The sequence below is a fragment of the Leptonychotes weddellii genome, chromosome 3, assembly GCF_054177405.1.
Source record: "Leptonychotes weddellii isolate Sample4059 chromosome 3, ASM5417740v2, whole genome shotgun sequence".
NCBI lineage: Eukaryota > Metazoa > Chordata > Mammalia > Carnivora > Phocidae > Leptonychotes > Leptonychotes weddellii.
This window is the reverse complement of record NC_138371.1, coordinates 105898088-105915547: the sequence shown is the minus strand read 5'-3', so window position 1 is coordinate 105915547 and position 17460 is coordinate 105898088. Positions and strand designations below refer to the sequence as shown.

At 40.0% G+C, this 17460-nt stretch overlaps 1 protein-coding gene and 1 long non-coding RNA gene across 2 annotated transcripts in view; one reads left to right on the top strand and one right to left on the bottom strand.

Moving 5' to 3' along the window:
- The window catches only part of TNFRSF19 (TNF receptor superfamily member 19), a 75527-nt gene that overhangs the window by 5519 nt on the left and 52548 nt on the right, over positions 1-17460 (bottom strand). The window contains exon 6 of the mRNA XM_081815277.1: positions 15237-15468. Coding sequence (XP_081671403.1) covers positions 15237-15468 — 232 coding nt within the window. The remainder of the gene's footprint in view (positions 1-15236; positions 15469-17460) is intronic.
- Positions 6181-17180, top strand: LOC145720599 (uncharacterized). The gene is made up of 2 exons (XR_014143679.1): positions 6181-15503; positions 15953-17180. It is a non-coding gene; the product is annotated as an uncharacterized LOC145720599 (long non-coding RNA).

Sequence of the window (17460 nt, the reverse complement as noted above, 5' to 3'; positions counted from 1 at the left end):
CAGTGAAATCATATGATACATGTCTTTCTCTGTTTGACTTATTTCACTCAACATAATACCCTCCAGTTCCATCCACGTCGTTGCCAATGGCAAAATCTCATTCCTTTTGATGGCTGCATAATATTCCATTGTATATATATACCACATCTTCTTTATCCATTCATCTGTCGATGGACATCTTGGCGCTTTCCACAGTTTGGCTATTGTGGACGTTGCTGCTATAAACATCGGGGTGCACGTACCCCTTCGGATCCCTACTTTTGTATCTTTGGGGTAAATACCCAGTAGTGCAATTGCTGGATCATATGGTAGTTCTATTTTCAACTTTTTGAGGAACCTTCATACAGTTTTCCAGAGTGGCTGCACCAGCTTGCATTCCCACCAACAGTGTAGGAGGGTTCCCCTTTCTCTGCATCCCCGTAATAGGCCTGTTTTTTAAAGAACTTTATAATTTTCTAATTACACACCTCATCTAAGAAACTTGGTGCAGTGTTTTGGTGAAAGCTTTCCAGAAGGCAGTAAAAGGCTTTGATATTCATATAACTCATGTTTTAATTGCAGTATTTGGACCTTTCCTTCTATAATTCAAAAGGTAATAATGGAATAACTGGAATCATTTTAGAATATTGACTATAACCATATATTTTTTCTTTTTTTTATTATGTTATGTTAATCACCATACATTACATCATTAGTTTTTGATGTAGTGTTCCATGATTCATTGTTTGTGCATAACACCCAATGCTCCATGCACTATGTGCCCTCTTTAACACCCAGCACCAGGCTAACCCATCCCCCCACCCCCCCTTCCCTCTGGAACCCTCAGTTTGTTTCTCAGAGTCCATAGTCTCTCATGGTTCCTCTTCCCCTCCGAATTCCTCCCCTTCATTTTTCCCTTCCTACTATCTTCTTCTTTTTTTTTTTTAACATATAATGTATTATTTGTTTCAGAGGTACAACGGTCTGTGATTCAACAGTCTTACACAATTCACAGCGCTCACCATAGCACATACCCTCCCCAGTGTCCATCACCCAGCCACCCCATCCCTCCCACCCCCCACCACTCCAGCAACCCTCAGTTTGTTTCCTGAGATTAAGAATTCCTCATATCAGTGAGGTCATAGGACACATGTCTTTCTCTGATTGACTTATATTTTTAAGTGTCTTGTAACAGAGAGTAATGTTTGTTGATAATCTAAGGGAAATTACTATTTAAATGACTTATTACAAGAATATGACATTAAACGTAAACATGAAGGACACTCCTTAGTGCTTTGAATTTAAGAATGGATATATTTTCCCCCTCCCTCCCTGCTCCTCCAAGAAGGGCATTTCACATTTTCTTTGTGGTTTCCTCCCAACAAACATGGTAACAGGCTGTTAATGGCAATAAAACAGTGATGGGCAGGCAGCCCAGAGGAAGACAGAAATTGATTCAGTCAGAGCTGGCCGATGAAGAGACAGCTCAGAGATCCTTCATGGAAGCTCTCAGGGTCACCTGCTCTGCACTGCTCTCAATAACAGAATAGCCTCCATCCCATAATGCCACAATCAGAGAGCCTGTCGGTGCCATTACAATATACAAGATTTCATATAGATAGATTTTTTTTGGTTCCAGGGATATCTTTTCAGCTTTCACATTCCACTTTCTTTACATTCGGTGGCCCTTAGATACAACTTGGCCAGGTGGGAAATAAAGATATAAAAGCTTACTTCTTAGGGCTGCATCCTATTTATAATACAGCCATATTTGTAAATCATCTGTATTAGTATTAAAAGAAAGCAAGCTTGAGGCCACTTTGGGACTCTGCCTTCATTCACTTGCATTTAAATTACAAAAAAACTGGTGATTAGTGTGGTGCCTTGAAGGGAAGTTACAAGAAGGAATCAGGCTCGAAAGTTCTGTATTTATCAATAGATGTGAGTTACAACATGGCTCAACAAAGGAAAGGGGCTTGCAAAGCTGTGCTATTTTTGATGTGCTATCAGTTCAAAAAAGAAAATCACTAAAAACATTTAGGGCACTACCTTGGAAACTCAGCACTCGGAGCATGTTTGAAACTGGCCTGACATGATGAATTTTTGGTTCTATGTGCACACAATCGACTATCCTAGATACAGGTGTGGGATGATACTCTGTCTGGTGTTCACTAGTCTCAGATCCTGGTAAACAGATGTCAAGCTAAAAATATAGATAGATAAAAATATGGTTATAGATATATCTAAAAATATAGATGCTTCACAAGTAAAGTCAGAACAATTCCTTAGGAAAAAGATGCAGATCCTGGTCTGATCTTTCTATCATTTGAAAAATTAATCTTGCCTAAGTAATGGGATCTTGCTTAAGTCGTGATTGCTATTTATTAGATTATGCTAAGTCAAATAAGTCAAGTAGAGAAAGTCAATTATCATATGGTTTCACTTACTTGTGGAACATAAGGAATAGCATGGAGGACATTAGGAGAAGGAAGGGAAAAATGAAGGGGGGGAATTCGGAGGGAGAGATGAATGAGACTATGGATTCTGAGAAACAAACTGAGGGTTTTAGAAGGGACAGAGTGGGGGATGGGTTAGCCCGGTGACGGGTATTAAAGAGGGCACGTACTGCATGGAGCACTGGGTGTTAGGCGCAAATAATGAATCATGGAACACTACATCAAAAACTAATGATGTAATGTATGGTGATTAACATAACATAATAAAATAAAATTTAAAAAAGAAAAAAAAACTTCCACTGAGCTTTGCTCCTATAATTTTACTTTGTGACATCATATTTTTAAATCACATTTTGGTTTCATCTTAATTCAAAAATTCATCCAACTATAAATTTTTCCAGTGGCTACAATGGGCAAGGTCACTAATTTTTTTTTAAATCACAAACCTATTTAACTTTCTGCTGGAATATTAAAATTTGCTTTCTATAATTAGTCCCTAAAATAAAATATCATGATTTAGCCTAGTTATTTAAGAATCAGAATTCATCCCATTAAACTTTGGTTTACTACTTCCTTCTTGAAATGCATCTTTTCCAGGCTACCTTGACACCATTCCTGCTCATTTTCTTCTGATCTCACAGGCTAGCTCCTCCTCTTCCATCAGATTTCCTAATTTCAGAGTGTACCTGGCTTCTTTGCTAGGTCCTTGATTTTTATCTACATTATACACGGAGGGGCTTTTAACAGTCCTTTGGCTTTGGGTATTATCTGTGCACTCATGATTTTCAAATTTGTATCTCCGGTTACTATCTCTCTTCCACCTTGCTTGTATAGCCACCTGCCAACTCAACAGCTCCATGTGGGTGGATAATAGGTATCTCAAACTTAACATTTCAAAACAGAATTTTTTATTCCTTACCTCCCCACCCCCCCACCATCCCTAAAGTTTTCACTCTCCCAAAAAATAATAAATGGCGCCATAATTTGCCCTGTGGTTTACAGAAACCTAGGCATCATTCTTGGTTCCTTCTTGCCTTGCATCTAACTCACATTCAGTATATCCAGTTGCTCTTACAACAAGTATTTCTCAAATATAGACAGTCGACAACATCTTCCTGGTTATAACTTAACTCGACCCATCATCATCTTCATCTGAACCACTGCAGTCCTTCCCACCAGATGTCCTTCTCTCTTTCCCTCTGCAAGCGGTCATCTTTCTAAAGTGTAAGTTAGATCTTGTCACCTTCCACACCCTAAACCCTCCAGTCACTTCTTGTTCTTCTTTCCTTATGGTGATAAAACTTGCCATTTGTAAATGCACAGTTCAGTGGCATTAACTACATCCACAATGTCTTGCAACCCTCACCACCATCTACTTCCATAACTCTTCATCACTCCAAACAGAAACTCTGCCAATCAAGCAATATCTCCCTGTTCTCCTCCCATCTCCGCCCTTTGTAATGTGTGATCAGCTTTCTGACTTCATCAGTTGACCACAGTGGTATGGGTTTATTTCTGAATCCACATAATCATACCCCATTGGTCTGTATGCCTATCCTTATGTCAGTACCATACTTTTCTGATTACTATAGCATTTATAGCAAGTTTGGGATTTGGGAAGTGTGAGTCCTCCAACTTTGTTCTTTTTCAAGATTGTTTTGGCTATTTAGGGTTCCTTGAAGTTTAACATGAATTTTAGGATTTTTTTCATTCCTTAAAAAAAAAAAAGCCATTGGTATTTTGACAGAGATTGCGTTGAGTTATGCATATCACTTTGTTATTTTTTTAATGGATTTTTTGTTTAAATCTGGACTTTTTTTTTTAAGTAAGCTCTATGCCCAATGTGGGGCTTGAACTCACAACCCCGAGATCAAGAGTTGCTTTCTCTACTGACTGAGCCAGCCAAGCACCTTATGTGTGTCACTTTGGGTTATATTGTTATCTTAACAATATTAAGTATTCTAATCTATGAACATGGGATGTCTTTCCATTTATTTTGGTCTTCTGTCTTTCAACAATGTTTTGCAATTTCCAGTGTACAAGGTAAAAACCTCCTTAGTTAGATTTATTCTTAAGTATTTTAATCTTTTTGATGATATTATAAATGGGATTATTTTCTTAATTTCTTTTTTGTATTTTAGTTCTAATAGTTTTTTTGTGGAATCTTTAGGGATTTCTATGCATAAGATCAAATCATCTGTGAACAAGGAAAGTTTTGTTTCTTCCTTTTAAATTAGGATGCCTTTTATTTCTTTTCCTTGCCTAAATACTCTGGCAAGGACTTCTACTACTGTGTTGAATAGAAGTGGTAAAAGCAGATATCGTTGTGTTCTTCCTGATGTTAGGGGAAAGTGTTCAGTCTTTTACCATTGAATATGATGTTGGCTGTGGGTTTTTCATATATGACCTTTATCATGTTGAGGAAGTTCCTTTGTCTTCCTAATTTATTCAGTATTTTTATCATGAAAGGGTGTTGGATTTTGTCAAGTGCTTTTTCAGTGTAAAATTTAGATGATCATGTGTATTTTTCTCCCTTTCATTTCATTACTGTGTACTATATTGATTGATTTTTATATGATTAATCATCAGTGCCTTCCTGGGACAAATCCCACCTGGTCATGGTATGTAACCCTTTAACGTGCTACTGAATTTGGTTTGCTACTATTTTGTTGAGGGTTTCATGTCTATCTTTATAAGGGCTCTTGATCTGTAGTTTTCTTTCTTTGGAGTGCCTTTATCTAGCTTTAGTATCAGGGTAATGCTGGCCTCCTAGAAAGTTTGGAGGTGTTCTCTCTTAATGTTTTTCGGAAGAGTTTGAGAAGGAGTGATGTGAATTCTTCTTTAAATATTGGTAGAATTCAGGGCACCTAGGTGGCTCAGTCGGTTAAGCGTCTGCGTTCGGCACAGGTCATGATCCCAGGGTCCTGGGATCGAGCCCCATGTCTGGTTCCCTGTTCAGCGGGGAGCCTGCTTCTCCCTCTCTCTCTGCCCCTATTCATAGAATTCAGTGGGGCCATCAGGTCCTGGGCTTTTCTTTGCTGGGAGGTTTTTGATGACTGAGTCTGTCTCCTTACTTCTAATAGGTCTTTTCTGATTTTCTATTTCTTCTGTTTTGTTTTTGTTGGTTTGTATATTTCTAAGAATTGTCCATTTCATTCTGGTTTATCCAGTGTGTTGGTGTACAGATGTTCATGGTATTCTCTTACAATCCTTTTTATTTCTGTAAAGTCAGTAGCAATGTACTCTTTCATTTCTGATTTTAATAATTTATATCTTTCCCCTTTTTTTAGTCAATCTGAGGTTTTGTCAATTTTGTTGATATTTTCAAAGAATCAACTCTTGGTCTTGTTGATTTCCTCTATTATTTTTTCTATTCTCTATTTGTTTATCTCTGCTCTAATGCTTATTATTTCCTTCCATCTAGCTTTTGGTTTAATTTGCTCTTCTTTTTCTAATGTCTTTGAAAGCTGAAGTTTAAGTTATTCACTTTAGATCTTCTTTTTCAATGTAGATATTTACTGCTATAAATTTTCCTCTAAGCATCACTTTTGCTGCATCCTATAGGTTTTGTTATGTTGTGGTTTTGTTTTTATTCATCTCAAAGGATTTTCTAATTTCCTTTGCAATTTCTTCCTTGACCCATTGATTATTTAAGAGTATATCGTTGAATTTCTTCATATTTGTGAATTTTCCAGTTTTTTTTTCTGTTACTGATATCTAGTTTCATTCCATTGTGATTAGAAAAGGTATTTTGCATGATTTCAATTTTTAAAAATTTATTGAAATTTGTTTTGTGACATCACATATGGTCTATCGTGGATAATATTCCATGTGCCCTTGAGAATGTGTATTCTGCTATTGTTGACTATATCCTATTATTCTTAGAATAGAATCCAAACTCCTCACTACAGTTTCTAAATCCCTACATGAACTGACCCTGACCAGCTTCTACAACATCATCTTCCTCCACTCTCCTCTTAGTTCTTGCTCAGGAAATACTTCCATTTACTGAATTATTAATTAACTTAATGTTTTAGTATAATAATAATGTGTCTTTGGATAGCATGTGAAACAATATATCTTTGTGAAAAGTTTTAAAATATATGGGAAAAGCTTATATGTGAATCTTAATAGCAGCATTATTCACAATAGCCAAAAAGTGGAGACACCCCAAATGTCCATCAGCTGATGAATGGATAAACAAAAGTGGTATATCCAAACCATGGAATGTTATTCAGCCATAAAAAGAATGAAGTTCCTATACATGCTACAAAATGGTTGAACCTTGAAAACATTATGCTAAGTGATAGAAGCCAGACACAAAAGGCCACACAATATTGTGTGATTCCATTTATATGAAATATGCAGAACAGACAAATCCACAGAAAGCAGATTAGTGCTTGCCAGGAAGTGGAGAGAAAGGAGAATGGTGATTGATTGCTTAATGGGTATGGAGTTTCCTTTTGAGGTGATGAAAATGTTCTAGAATTAATGGTGATGGTTGCACAACATCATGAATATACTCAATGTCACTAGTGGTAAATGTTATGTTATATATATTTTACCACAATAAAAAAAATCAGTCCAGTTTAAATATATATGGGAACACACAGAAAAAGCTCATTTTGGAATAATATTTCTATCAGCTACTAAAAAACAAACCACATAGTTCTAAGACCAAAGTCTAAAATGAAAAGAAAAATAAATGATGAAGGCTCACTCTTTACATTTATCCAGTCAGAATGCTTGGTATAAAGTGGATTAAAAAAAAAACCAACTATTTTGTTTGGTGACAGACTCTTTTGTGGTACATCTGGAATTCATATGTTGAGTGTTAACATAGATATTTTTGTTTAGCCAGTTCAGATTAACAAGATAAAGCTTACACTCCAGAACTGTATCCTTGCCCTCAGTTAACATTGCAAAGAGCTCTTTGTTAATATTTTTTTATTAAAGGGCATTGCTAGAAATAGATTCATTGGGTTTTATTTTGTTAAACCTTTATTTGACATGGGATTTTTATTGGTGGTGGTAGAAGAGCACAGAAAGGAATGGATCGAATTACAGTTTACTTGAAACAAGTGAAAAAGTCAAAGATAAAATATTTCAGTGAAAATTATTAGGAAATGTCTAAATTGTATGTTTATATTTCAGAACTAGTTGTTATTTGAATTGCATGTGCCAGAACATGGTCATCAATGCTCACACTTCTAATTCTGTTGTCATAGGGCAGGAAACCTGATGTATTATTTGCATATGCTAAACTCTCTGATGAAAACACAAGGCATCATTGAAATCTTGAAAACGGAAGCTTAGAAAGCATAGTTCGCTTACAATTTGTTCTTCCCTACTATATTTATTTGATACTCATTTAATTATATCGTAGAGACCTTAAAAATAACGTTTAAAAAGGCCATACATTATTTTTCCCTGCAAAAAAATACAATAGCCTCTTTAATCTTGGGGATAAGACAGTTTGAATTTGTGAAGCTAGATTTGTGTTTTTAAATTAGGTCATGTTAGGGTGCCTGGGGTACTCAGTGGGTTAAGCGTCTGCCTTAGGCTCAGGTCATGATTTCAGGGTCCTGGGATTGAGCCCCTCATCGCATCAGGCTCCCTGCTCAGCGGGGAGCCTGCTTCTCCCTCTCCCCCGCCCCCACTCATGCACTCTCTCACTATCTCTCTCCCTTTCAAATAAATAAATAAAATCTTAAAAAAATATTAGGTCAAGTTATATTGTATATGTTAGCTGATTACTTAGAATTTACCGGTCTGTGCAAAATTTCAGCCAAGAATCCTTCACACTATAGTAAATTTTTTGCTCTACATGGTTGGAAAAAGCGTAACATAATTTACAAAAAAAAAAAAGCAACACAAAAAACAAACAAACAAAAGAACCATAAGTTTTAGAATCAGACAAACCGGGCTCAAATCTAGATCCAACCACCCAATATTTGTTTGAAATGAAAAAAATATGTATGTATGTACAGCCTTCTTCATGGACAAAACCCTCACTGTAAAGGATTGTTATGACATCTCAAAAGTGAGTAAGTAAGGGTCTGGCCCTCTGTAGGTGTTTGGCATATGGAAACTGTGATGGTGTGATGGTATGATAATCTAGGTAACTGCCTCCAAAAAATAACAGTTCTCTAGATGCTCATGGCATTTTCCCCATACTTCTACATAGTTTTAGGGGGAGATGCTCAGTAAAAATGTAAGATTAGTATGCCTGGTTTGATAAAATGATAGGAATGCTTAATCATCACCTTTATCCAATTTAGCTAGTAATCAGTTTCCAAAATTGACTTGAAAGCGGCTTTCGCTGGAAGATGTGGTTGGCCTCCCAAAGGTCCTCCCCTTTTCTAACCTCTTTGGTCATTCACTATAAATTAGTCATCATGATGTATGCATTGTTAAGTAAGATTATATTTGGCATATAATAAATAAAATAAGATCCCTTTGTGATGAGTCCATGGAGTGCTAATTAAAATTGACTAGAGGAGGTGAAGTTTTTGTTTCGTATTCATTCTGTGGTTATATATAATCCTCAAGGTTTGTGTATTGATAAATCCGAGCAACACTTGCTCTTCCACCTGTGGTCACATTAACATCACATAAAGAACATGCCAAAGGAACTATTATTTGCCACCAGCTGTTTCCATCTGCACTGTCACCAACTATGTAGCCAAGGGTGGAAGCATATGAGGCAAACATTGTTGGCAGAATCTCACCTTATTAATTAGAGAGGTCCCTGTTAAATAAACCTTTGGATACTTCAAGTTTTCCAGTTTCTTTCACATTCATTCATCCCATCATTGATCAAATACATATGGGCACCAACTATGTGCCAAGAACACTTGTAGGTGTTGTAACTCTGGTAGTCGACAAAACTGACAAAAATCCCTGCCCTTATGGAAGCTGGATTTAGTGAGAGGTGAAATTGATTAGGGTAAATGCTAAGTTGCTGTTACAAGGAGACCCCAAAATATGGCCACTTAATAAGACAGATGTTCCTCTCTGCATTCTGCAGGCCAGCATGGTGGAGCGGGTCCGCTGCAGAATATCATTCAGAGGCCAGTGGCTTGCTCCCCAGCACTTTGCCAGTCTTTGGATATTTTCCTCATCTATAGGATCAGGACTGGCCATAATCCAGCCATAGCCTGCTTGCAGTCCACAGTGAAGGGGAGCGCTGGGGCAAGCAATTTGTCCCTAAATCGGAGATGACAGATACTATACACATCACTTCCGTCCATCCCTCCCATTCCCTGTTGACTCTGATTTCGACATAGCATCATGCCTAGCTGCAAAGGAGGCTGAAAAATATGGCCTCTGGCTGGGCTCAGCTTAAACACAAGCCCAGCGGGTTGTGTTCTTTTGCTCCCACCAGAGGGGAGAATGACAATGAACCAAACAAGTTAAACACATAAAGTGCCGGATGGCAGGTAAGTACTAGGAAGGAAAAGCCAGCAGGGAAGGGGGTAGGAAGCCCTGGTGAGATACTGTAGTTTTAAAAGAGTTTGGTGGAGAAGCCTCGCTAAGTAGGTGATGTTTGCAGAAGGGCAGCTGAAGGAACGATCTGTGCAGCCTGGGATGAGCCTTGCTGATAGGCAGTGATGGGCAGGAGAGGTCTGGGGGGAGGGAGGGATTGCGGAAAGAAGCGAGGAGGTCGGGGTTGTCAGAGGTTGTAAGAGGTCATCTTTTGGACTCATTTTTGAGTTTAAGATGCATATCCCCATCCAAGTGGAGATGTTCAATAGGCTGTTGGATAGATGAATCTAGAGTTCAGGGAAACAGCTTAGACCGGAAATAAAAATTTCAGAGTAGTGAAATACAGCATCTATTTAATCTTATTCTTTAATGTGAAGGTCATGGCCATTTCTATAGGAAGAAATCAGCCAGACCACAGATAGATCACGAGACTTTCTTAATAACCAACATATCCCAGTGTGCCTGGCAGCTAGCTCCATAGGAGCTCATCTGGCCCGAGAGACACTTTCACTGAGCCCTCAGCCTCACTGTTGGTGGCTCTCGGTGTCTGCATGATGAGCCACTACTTAATCTTGTCTATGAGGAAACCAAGCTTCAGAGAGGGGGAAAGTCTTGTCCATGACCAGGGTGAAAAGTAGTGAGAGCTAGAATTGGGAGCCCAGTTTCCTTCCTCCCAAGCCAGCCCTCCCTTTGTCAGGAGGATACGCTGGGAAGAAGGATCTTCTGTTCAGTGGGTTTTTAAACAGCCTGCTAGGAAGTTGGCATGGTTAAACATGTAGGGAGATCAGTAGGAAGCAGAACTATGGAAGTACCAATGAAACCTCGCAGAGTGCACGTGGGAGCCTGATGCTTCCCACCTGTCCCAGGCTCAGTCGCCTTCGTAAACATGCCTCTCTTCCCCGCCTCAGTGACACTCAGGCATTGCTCCACGTGCCTGCCACCGACATCCACGCTGAGGCCGAGGGGCCCTGAAGTACTCTCCCAGGGCAGGTGCCCTTGTGCAGAACTGGCTTCATGCACGCCCGGAAGGTCTGCTGTTCGGAAAGTCCCCGGATCTCTCCATGGTCTGGCTGGTTTTTCCCTGCAGAAATGAGCATGGCCTGCACATAGGCACGGACCACATTTTGCTCATCTTCCCCTGGCAGAAAGTTTTACTCACAAGCTACGTGCCCCCACGGACCAGTGCGGTCCACTGGTTTCAGGTCTTGAGCACCCTCACTTTGCTGTATAGACTTGAGCAAACTACCCAAAGTCTTGGTTTCCCCATTTATACAATGAGGGCCATCAGTGCATTCTCACGGCTCTGCCAGCTTGTAAAGGGAGCGAAAACCCTGGAGGTATGTGAGCAGTGTCCAGGGGTCTAGTGAAGCCCATTTCGGTCAAGTCAAGCCTGCGCATTGAGTTCCTAATTTGCAGCTTCTGAGGGGTCCCTCTTCTAAGACCTTTCCATGACTCGTCAGAGTCCAGTAATGCAGATCTCCCCACTATATGCGTCTCTCCAGCTATATTCTGAAGCTGCTTAGGGGGTGAGATATGAAGAGAGTATCTCTGCAATTGGGATATTTTGCACCTTGGTCACACTCCAAAGAGGGTAAAAGTGAACTTGTATAAAAACACTTGCCAGACTTTGTTGACGACCTCTCTTTTCTCTTCTTCTTCTATTCAGATTCTCATTCAACTTACTTAATGTCTCGTAGGATGTCTTATTACAGTAGATACTCAGTATGTGATTGTTCCGCTGAGCTGAACTCCTAAGGAAATGTATAATATAACATTGCACTTATCTTATGTAATATAAAATTTAAGCTAAGAAAACAGTTCTCACTCTGAAGTAACTTTGCCAGAGGGTAGTGCTAAGATTATAGTGGAATTTAATAACTTAGTTAGGGTAAGAGATGCCTTTGTATTCCAGAAAAGTTAAAACTTTCCAAAGACTATGGACATTCCTGTTCCCAATTCTTCAGAAGTACTATCAGAATCCTAATAAGGTATGGGTAAAATTCCTTGCAGGCATTCAATACACTTGGTCAGCTATGGACAGGGAATTCAGTCGAGGCATGTGGGTGGAAAGAATCTTTAATCTCAGTATCATTGCAGCGGTCACAGGTCAGCAAAACAATACTTTTTAGTTTGTACTAGAGAAATCTTTTTCTGAGAAATTCTCAGCAACACCTCAATTAACCAGAACTTAACAGAGTAGAAGCCACTTCATATAATTGGCACCAACCCCCTCCTCCCCCCCACCCCCGCTTTTTTTACTACTCAAATCAAAAAGATTTGATCAAAATCAGAAAGGAAACAGGCTTTTAGCAGAAACTTATGTGAGTGAGTTTCTAGGGTTGTTCTTAAATCAAAAGATAGGCAGCCGTATCTCCCATAGCATCCACATAAATGTCTGCATTGTTGTATGTGATGATTGAACCTAAAAATGATGAGCCCATTTCCTATAAAATAGATTGTTTGCTGGTCATAAACTTGTACATATAAACAAAAAATCTAGAATGTGGTTTCCAGAGCCCTGATTCCCATGGAGACCTCTCTGAGAGGGTGTCTGAGTTTAAAAAGACACCTTTTCTTATATAGGTGTCAAACGTTGAGAGGTAAAACTACTGTATTTTTCTTGTTCATCTTCAGATGCTACTTCCAGGGAAATGTATAGAGAAGGGGCTTACTGAGTGCACTTTTTAAAAAAAATCAATGTTATTATGGCAACTCAATATCATTGAGATTACAATATTAGTACCCTACCATGGAAAGATACTTATTCCTAAGACTTCTACAATTAGTTTGGGGAAAATAAATGCTGAATCACAAACCAACAGACTCAAAATCCTCATTGGGTGCATTTTAGCATGTTTATAAAGCAGAAACATTTCCTTTCATATGAAGGTAAGTAAGATGACTAATTTACTTTCAAAGAAGTTCAACAAGAACTTAAAGGATTCTAATCGTGATTCTACTTTAACCCGAAGTCCCAATTCTTAGTAGCGTTTTCCTGAATATCCAATACTATGTGAATTGATGAGCTTAACTTGATACAACAGCGTTAAGAACTTTGAGATCTTCAGCTCAAATCATGTACTGTGTTTCATTCTGATGACAGCTCTTGTTAAAGCCCTGCATTGTGTGGAGCTGGGTTATTTGATGAAGAGTTTTCAGCTGATCTCGCTTTGAAGTCAACCACCTTTCTCACAAACATAAGCGAGATGGCAGTTTTCCACAACTGTACTATTTGGTCCAAAGAGATAAGAGTTACATCTCCCAGATCCCTTACCCTGCGGTGTAGTCAACTATTTCCCTTGCGCAGGATATAAATTCCTCTTCGGTTATTGATTTGTCAGTGTTTGTACAGCTGTGCCTGTGTTCATACATCCTCTTGTGAATTTGTCCACTGATAGAGGCTGTTTCAGATTTAGATTTAATCTCTATTAGGTCAGGGATGCAATTTGTTTAGCTTGCTGTATGCTGAACTTCAGTATGTGCTGCTTGGTGATTATAGGATGTCTACATAGCTATAAGTGGTAACTATTTTTTATGAATATTAAACATGTTTACAAACAAATATCCTTTAAAATGTATGACTGGACTATGATTCCTAATCATCCAAGCCCAAGGCGTATGGCTTAGGTGCCTTCTGGGCGGCAGTCAGAAACTTTTATCAGTGTGGCCCCAGAATCATTGAGCCTAGAAATACCAAGACTTGATGTTCCCAGATGATCACTCCTGCTATCATATTTTTGTGATTCAATATTACTAACCCAGAAGTTTCTCTCTGGTTCTAGCCTCAAGTGTCATACAGTGGAAATCAATCTTACAGGGTTGGGGGGATATGTAGCCAGGGACGAGAAGAAGGGTGCCATCTGATGAGTTGGCTTGTGTTTAGGAGCCACGCTGCACAAATACAGATACAAACATTGAACGTCTCGAGTTGTTGTGTCCGTCCAATAGCCATGAGCCACATGTGGCTAATGAGCACCCAAAATGTGCTTAGTCCAAAAGGAGATGGTGCCGTCAATGTGAAATCACACTGGACTTTGAAATTTTTGTACAAAATAGAGGATGTAAAATATGTCATTAATAATTTTCATATTGAATACATGAATACATAATATATTTTAAGATCTATTAGGTTAGGTAAAATAGATTAATTTTTCCTCTTTATTTTTCTTTTTTTAACATGGCTTCTAGACAACCTAAAATTACATGAGGGGCACATGTTACGCTTCTCTCAGGCCACAGTGGTCTGGAGTAACCCTCAGCCTCAGGGGAGCTCCCACTGAGTGGCGCTCAGGAGCTGAGAGCATCCGAAGGGGAGGATGAGGGCCCACCTCACCTAGGCGGGGGGTACCCAGAGGAAGAGAAAGCATAACTGCCCCTCTGTTTAGGGTTCAAGCTCCCTCAAATTCTTTTCAGGTTAGTTAGTAGGTTCTGAAGTGACTGCACTGAATATAGATTTCTGACCTAAATGAGTTCATTCTTCCCAGTACCCTAAAAAAGTTAAGTGCTAATTATTATCATCATGAATAATAATAGCAATCAATAGCTAATGAGTCTAGAGCACTGAGTAAGGGGCTGTTCTACATGCTTTATCTGATAAAACATGATTTCATTTTTTCAACAGCCAGGTGAGACAGGCCCTCTCCCTACCTCCATAGAACAGAGGTGCGTGTGAGACTCCAAGAGATTAATTGCTCAGGGTTACACATCCAGAGATTAACCCAGGCAGTGAGATTCCAGAATCTTAGCCCTTAACAATGACACAATACCTCCCTCTAAAAGAGAATGTCTTTCTTGACACTTTAACATGTTACTGGGCTGCCCTGCAACAGAATAGCAACACTATTCGGTTTTTTCTCTAAAACTTAGATGTTGTTCAGTCATTCAACAGCCAGGCATTAAAAAATGCTTACTGTCTCAGAAATTGGGAGTTACTATTAGCTTGTGAATGATTTTTTCCTTATTTTTCCCTCAAGTTGCCCCCAAAAGCATCCCTTAATTCAGTGTGCTTGAAATGTAGGTAGTCTAATTCCAATTAAATTGCAAATATTACATACCTACGATGTGCCAAATGCTGTGTCAAGCACTGGGAGACAGAGAACGATGAGGAATTCCATCTTGCCAACAGCTCTGGTCTAGCGGGCCTAAAAGCACATCCTGGCAACGCAGTGTGTTGAGAGTTGTGTGTCCACAGTGCTGTGGGGAAAGGAGGAGGGGCACATCCACACACTTTGGGGTATTAAAAAAATCTTCTAAGAGGAGGGAGCACTGAGCCTTCTTCAAATACCTCCTCTTGTTTTCTGGGGTCTTTCTTACATCACATGAAGGCCATTAATAAAAGTGGCCACCAAGATGGGGGTAAGCGTCCGAGTCTCCTGGTTGTTGAGAGTCTGCTGACTCCATTCCTGCGGTTTCCAGGTACCAGCAAGGTCAACCTCGTGAAGATCCCATCCACGGCCTCCAGCCCACGGGACACAGCCCTGGCGGCCGTAATCTGCAGCGCCCTGGCCACCGTCCTGTTGGCCCTGTTCATCCTCTGTGTCATCTACTGTAAGAGGCAGTTTATGGAGAAAAAACCCAGCTGTGAGTGTTGAACTCTTTCTGTTTCTTAGCATTTGGGTGAAGTGTGTTTATCATCATTGTCACCGAAGGTTCCACGAGGCCTTGACCGAGACCACAGTCAGGAGCTATTAAAGGGACAGAGCGCACCTGGAAACTCAGCTCACAGTCCCTTGGTCCCCCAGAGGCACTGCTTTATAAGGACATTGAAAAGGCAGCAGTGTCCCATGCCACTAGGCAAAAATGAAAATCCTTCCAAGTTCTGGCAACTGAAGTACTCTATAATTTGAGCTTTAACAAATTCATTCCTAGTTGTTTCTCCAAGTAAGAAGACATATTTTTAAATGTGAACGATAGCCATCTTTTTCTTCAGAAATATTAAGAGCTAGAAGGGTACCTGTCTGTGTTATGGTGGTCATGGGCTCTTTTATAGAGGCAATGGTCTTCACTGACAGAATTCTCGCCCCTTGTAGGGTCTCTGAGAGCACAAGACATTCAGTACAACGGTTCTGAACTGTCATGTTTTGACAGACCTCAGCTCAATGAATCTGCTCCCAGAGCATGTTGTCAGTGTCATCGGGACTCAGCCCAAACCTGTGGTAAGTGCAGCCAGGCAAGGGGCCATTAGGGGAATCCTAGGGACACGGACACTGCAAAGAATTGTCCCTGTTCACCCCACAGCTTGGTTGCTCTGCTTGGTTTTCTAGTTAAACCTAATCTTGTTAAACGATTCTCTGTCCCCTGAATGTTTGGGTGCTTTGAGCCTCTTAAGTATTAAAAAGAAAGGAAGCATCTCATTAAAATTTTAGAATTGTTCAGCAACTTTTTAAAGCAAGTTTGCCTTTATTGTTTTGGGTCCATTGATTGAAAATAAGATCATCCTTTTGTAGAGTAGGAGCGTGTTTCCTGTCTTGTCCGGTGGATTCAAGCTGAACTTTGATGGGTCTTCTTAATGTCTTTTGGGTTTCTTAAAGAAGAGCAGGAGGGAGACCTATGGCAGGGGTTTCCACCAACTTCAATTGCCCTGGGGACTACTGACAGAAAAGGAAGTTTAGGGAAGTCGTGCAAATGGAAATTGGTTTCTCACCAGGGCAAAGAACGGGCAAAGATAATACTAACTTTCTCTGCCACTTACTTATATTCCCCAACACAAGGCTCCCACACTTGTACTTCCCTCTCGGCCCCCACTCTGCAAAGCAGAACAGATGGCAGTGCCCTTCCTAGACATCTGCCCCTGCCCGCCTGGCTTCACGTTCTCAGAGCACCTTTGAAGCAATGCTCACAGCACCATTTTGTCTCTTTGGAGCCACTCTTTAAGCTGAGTGTTTCCCACTTAGATTGACTGACACTCCTGGCACGGTGCAGTCTTTCCTACCAAGAAATTACAGAATTTCATTTTCTGATCTGACGTTCCATATGTGGAGTAAGAAGTTTTCAGCAGACTGATTTTGTTACTGCTCGTTACTGTCTTCTGCTTTAGGAATGGGTCGGGAACAAAATATAGGACTTTCTGTGGTGTGTGTGGGTCTATTTTTGCCTTTGCCTACATAGGGAATAGACTTCTAGACAGTATGGACAATAACTGGGTGATTCTCAAAACACCCCCAGAGCTGGGGTTCCCAGACCCTGAACTGGTACACTAGGGTCTGAGGGAGCAGGAATCATTTCCTGAGACATGAACTCGGATGTAGTAAAATGCAGCATTGGGCAAAATCTGCCTCCTCTTAACTTCTGTCTGAAAAGAAGGCTTAAATGGGCAGATGGCCTTGGTGCATGTCCTCTTAACAGAACAGCATGCTGAGCCTGGAAAGAATTCGCCCGCTACTGCCCAGGTTCCATATAGCTTACCACTTATGTGGTTTCCTACTTCATGGCAGTGCCTTTGTTCTTCGAACTTTTTACTTTGACATCATTTAAGACTTACAAAAATGTTGACAGAATAGCACAAAGAATTCTCACACCCTCTTCCCCCAGATCCCCC